Source organism: Puntigrus tetrazona, unplaced genomic scaffold, assembly GCF_018831695.1.
Source record: "Puntigrus tetrazona isolate hp1 unplaced genomic scaffold, ASM1883169v1 S000000401, whole genome shotgun sequence".
In the NCBI taxonomy this organism is placed as follows: Eukaryota; Metazoa; Chordata; class Actinopteri; order Cypriniformes; family Cyprinidae; genus Puntigrus; species Puntigrus tetrazona.
This window is the reverse complement of record NW_025048054.1, coordinates 692501-697500: the sequence shown is the minus strand read 5'-3', so window position 1 is coordinate 697500 and position 5000 is coordinate 692501. Positions and strand designations below refer to the sequence as shown.

General features: G+C 41.3%; 1 protein-coding gene across 2 annotated transcripts in view; it reads left to right on the top strand.

Annotated features, from left to right (window-relative positions):
- The window catches only part of unc5cb (unc-5 netrin receptor Cb), a 171493-nt gene that overhangs the window by 139866 nt on the left and 26627 nt on the right, over positions 1-5000 (top strand). Inside the window, exon 8 of one of the 2 annotated variants that reach the window (XM_043231727.1) lies at positions 1636-1695. The exons of the other annotated variant lie outside the window; for it this stretch is intronic. Coding sequence (XP_043087662.1) covers positions 1636-1695 — 60 coding nt within the window. The remainder of the gene's footprint in view (positions 1-1635; positions 1696-5000) is intronic. 2 annotated transcript variants of the gene reach the window in all.

The following is a 5000-nucleotide window of genomic DNA, read 5'->3' as shown; positions in this document are numbered from 1 at the left end:
TCGTCACAATATATTCAATACATGGACACTACACTGCAACTAAATGCTTTTCTCACTTCTTGTTTCCAGCAAAAATATTTTATAAAATATAGTGCGAAATATGCTAAATATAATGCCAACGGCCTAAGAAAAATTATTTTTATTTCAAAGAGAAAACAAGATTATTTTTCTTACCTCGTTGACAGATTATTTTGCTTGTTTTTACTTTTTTTATTGAACAAGACAATCATTTTTACTTGTTTAGAAAAACCTTCTCGATTTAAAAATTGCATTTTTGTAGTGCACTAGAATATTTTTACTCTGCTTTAAAAGTACTTTTCAAGTGTCTGTCTTTCTTTAGAAATCTTTACTTTACAAACTTCCCAAGCATTATACTGTACTTTATACTGATCTCCTATATAAAATATCATTTAATGCCTACTTGGGTTAGAAATCCATTACTTTCTTTCTTTTGCATAAATAATGCAAATATTTACTTGCTTTTGTGACCGTTTTCATGACATTTAGGCACATTTCCCCCTAAATCCTCACGAATGTGCTACAAAACACACACACGATAACTCTTTATGTGTTTTAAGAAGTTAAATGACAAAAACAAATGCTGAATTTGAGCTGTTTAGGGTTTTTACCGAGTTTAAGTAAAATATAAACTTCTTTTTTTAAACTCGGTCTTCATTTTGGGTTGTAATACGACCTAAACATGAAAAATGATACCAAAATAATAGCAATAAGTGAATAATTTTGTTAGTATTTACACACCCATAAAACAAAACCGTACTAGTACATTAACTACACAGTGTAATTTTTCATCTCGGAAACACTGGGGTGAAAGTTTATAGTTCGCATGTAAACACTGACGTCTATGGAAGCGATCGAAATAGAGCAAATCGTCTTTTAAAAAGACTTCAAATAACGTTGGCGTCGATTGCGTTGTTTCTCAAGTGACCGTTAACATGTGTTCGTCATTGAATCATCGGTTCAAGAGATTTGTTTATATATATTAATAATTGAATCATTCACGTGATCCTCTTTTTCATCATTTTGATGTTAATTCTGTCCCCGGCAGTGATTTTTTTTAAGTTGCCAGCCGCCACCATTGTCTTTTTTTGTGCCGTTGGGTAGAACATGCTGGACCGCACGCAGCAGCAGCACCGAAGCGTTTGATGGAAATGCGGTCCTGCGGTGCTCTCGATATGCAGATACGCTGGCGTCCCCGGCCCCGTCGGGCTCCTGGGTGTGATTTAGGGCCGTAGCTCATGCTACATTAGCGGGCAGCTCTTCTCTAATAGCGTCCAGCTCTCAGAGTGCAGCTGATTCTTCACGTCCTTGTGTCAGATGGGAAGCTGCGAGTGCTTTTGACTCATTGACTCCAGGACTGTTTATCAGCTTAAAACCATCCATTCCACTGGCTCGTTAGCTCTAATGAACGCAGCTGACGGATGACGGTGTTTGCTCGTGCGTCATTTGTCTGCAGGAAGAGTCCAGGAGAGGCTAAAAGTGACACCAAATGGAGAAGAATCGTCCGCAGCCGTCCTCATCACTCATGTCTTTGTTGGCTTGTTTGATTTCGTTCAATCCGATTGTGTTGAATTTGATTTCCATCCCTCACCCTTCATCCCTCCCTCTCTCCCGAAGGTTCCTTATATCAGAAGTCCTCCGAACCCACAGACAAGAGCAATGCTTTGCCACATCCATGTGAGTCCTCCATTTCATTGATTTCTGTTTGCATGCGTCTCCAAACCTTCCTCAGTTCCTCTTTACACTTTTTCTCTCTTCATGCCATCTCTTTTTCCTTCTTAAGAGTCTGAAAAAACTGCTTAAATTCATCTAAGATTGCTGAAACTAGTCCTGGCTGGTCTAAACTGCCTCTACAAAACTTGATTCAAACCCAAAACCCTTCTAAAATCAGCAGAACAGACCAGACTAAGGGACCGAATCATTTTAGACTAGACACTTTAAGGAGATTAGATGGACTTCTATGCTTGTTATTAAAACTGACTGGACCAGACAGTCTAAAGTAGTTTGCTCACCAATACTGGTCTGTTTTTCTGGTTTTGGAGGGCTTTTCATTTTTAATATAAGCTTGGGTGATCATTTAAACCAGCAAAGCAGACCAGAATACTTGTTTAAGCTCGACCGAACTGGCTTAGACAATCCTCCAAGCTTAATGCAAGCCTAAAACCAGTGAAACAGACCACAGTTAGACATCGTAGACTAGACAGTTTAAGTTTTTAGATGGATTCCCTCGCGAGATGCAAGCATAACAAACCGGACTTCTTTTTCGCTGGTTTTAAAGCGGTTTTAAACTTGTAGCATGCCTGTGAGTCTGCCTAAACCAGCTGAGAGCGGTAAAGCGTGACAGAAAGTGTGATTTTACCAACGCCATACAACAAATGTGACAAAAACTGGACAGTGTGATATAGATTAGACGTCACATAGGCTTAAAACCAGAATATAGACCATAGTGGGTGATTAGACAGACTAAAATACATGTCTAAACTGGTCTGAACTGGCTTAGATAGTCTACAAAAGTTGACTCAAACCCAAAACCCATTCGAAAACCAGCAAAACAGACCAGATTGACGGTTTAGGTAGATTAGATGGACTCGCAGGCTTGATACGAGCACGATGGGTCGGTCACCTGATCTGAGTGTGTTTCCCAAAAGCTAATTCTGTCTTTACCAGCATACTTCAACGATTCAGGTTTAAGCTGTTTATTTACAAAATTAACCCTTCACACCACACATTTAAAGCGATAATCCACCCCAAAATTAAACCCTGTCATCATTTTCTCACCCTCATGTCGAACACAAACATCTCATACAAACGTTTTTGTTCGTATATCTTCAAAATATGTTACCTGTATGAACTCATACTGGTTTAAAGCAACATTTGGTGCTTTGAAATACGTAAATAGACAATATAGAGGGTAAATAAAGTGAAGTAATGGAAAAATTGAAAGAACCTGGTAATGTTAATGAAGTGTGTGTGTATGTGAGTGTGAGTGTGTGTGAGTGTGTGTGTGTGTGTGTGTGTGTGTGTGTGTGTGTGTGTGTGGGGGCTCTTCTCTGGTCCTGAAGCCCTGGGCATCTCTTTCACACATGGCTGATGTGATCGCCGGCTGAGGAAATGTGTCTGTCTCTCGGCCATCTCTCCACCGTAACCACTCAATAACACTTTTTATTTCCACCCTGTTTTCCTCTCTCTCTCTCTCTCTCTCTCTCTCTCTCTCTCTCTCTCTCTCTCTCTCTCTCTCTCTCTCTCTCTCTCTCTCTCTCTCTCTCTCTCTCTCTCTCTCTCTCTCTCTCTCTCTCTCTCTCTCTCTCTCTCTCTCTCTCTCTCTCTCTCTCTCTCTCTCTCTCTCTCTCTCTCTCTCTCTCTCTCTCTCTCTCTCTCTCTCTCTCTCTCTCTCTCTCTCTCTCTCTCTCTCTCTCTCTCTCTCTCTCTCTCTCTCTCTCTCTCTCTCTCTCTCTCTCTCTCTCTCTCTCTCTCTCTCTCTCTCTCTCTCTCTCTCTCTCTCTCTCTCTCTCTCTCTCTCTCTCTCTCTCTCTCTCTCTCTCTCTCTCTCTCTCTCTCTCTCTCTCTCTCTCTCTCTCTCTCTCTCTCTCTCTCTCTCTCTCTCTCTCTCTCTCTCTCTCTCTCTCTCTCTCTCTCTCTCTCTCTCTCTCTCTCTCTCTCTCTCTCTCTCTCTCTCTCTCTCTCTCTCTCTCTCTCTCTCTCTCTCTCTCTCTCTCTCTCTCTCTCTCTCTCTCTCTCTCTCTCTCTCTCTCTCTCTCTCTCTCTCTCTCTCTCTCTCTCTCTCTCTCTCTCTCTCTCTCTCTCTCTCTCTCTCTCTCTCTCTCTCTCTCTCTCTCTCTCTCTCTCTCTCTCTCTCTCTCTCTCTCTCTCTCTCTCTCTCTCTCTCTCTCTCTCTCTCTCTCTCTCTCTCTCTCTCTCTCTCTCTCTCTCTCTCTCTCTCTCTCTCTCTCTCTCTCTCTCTCTCTCTCTCTCTCTTCTCTACCTACAGTCCCTCATGTTCAAAGAAACGTATTAATCTCAGTGATATATTTTAACGCTTGCCCCGCTGAGTGCGCCTCTTTATCATCAAAGCGCGAGCTCCGGACGGGAGAGTTGCACACTCAGATGATATCGAAGGACTTTCATCACGGCGTCTCGATTCGCTGAGTCCGTACGGGCCAGAATACGAGCGGCTTTACGCTCCTGTAGAGAGTCATCTTTTACTCTGATATCTTCGTTAAAGATAGAGGATGTAGCGGTGGAAGTTTATGAATAATACAGAAGAGAAACGGGGGACTATCTATGTCAGCCGACTGAGCAGGAACAGAAAATAATACTCCAAACTAAATAAATGTACTCCAAAAGCAACACTGCTTACTTTCTTTAAAGAAGAATGTTTCTTTAATCCAATTGCATTTTGTCTTATTGCACTTGTAGATTCACTTCAAGTGAAAAGAAGTCAAAATAAAAGTGACACATCAAGTAAGAAAACGACTGGTGCAGTGAGACAAAACTGATTCGTTATTAAGAAACGTCAGAAACAAGTCAGTGATGCTTCAGAGAGAAACTTGTTTTTAGGATGTTTAGATATAACTCTTGCCCTAAGACAAAAATTTCACATAAAGACATCTGTATAGCATTTACTCTGAATATATATATATACATTCTTGAGTTAGTTGCCAAGGAAACATTTTTCATTTTAATTTATCACTTAAGCGGTCCAGGAATAGATTTGTGCATCATGGAGCATAATGGTAGAAGTTTATGAGAGAAATGAGGGAGTATCGTGTCGTCCAGCTGAACAGGAATAGATCTGTGTGTTTGCTGGTCGCTCAGCTCTTTCTCTCTTCTCTCTCTCTCTCTCTCTCTCTCTCTCTCTCTTCTCTTTCTCTCTCTCTCTCTCTCTCTCTCTCTCTCTCTCTCTCTCTCTCTCTCTCTCTCTCTCTCTCTCTGTCTCTCTCTCTCTCTCTCTGTCTCTCTCTCTCTCTCTCTCTCTCTCTCTC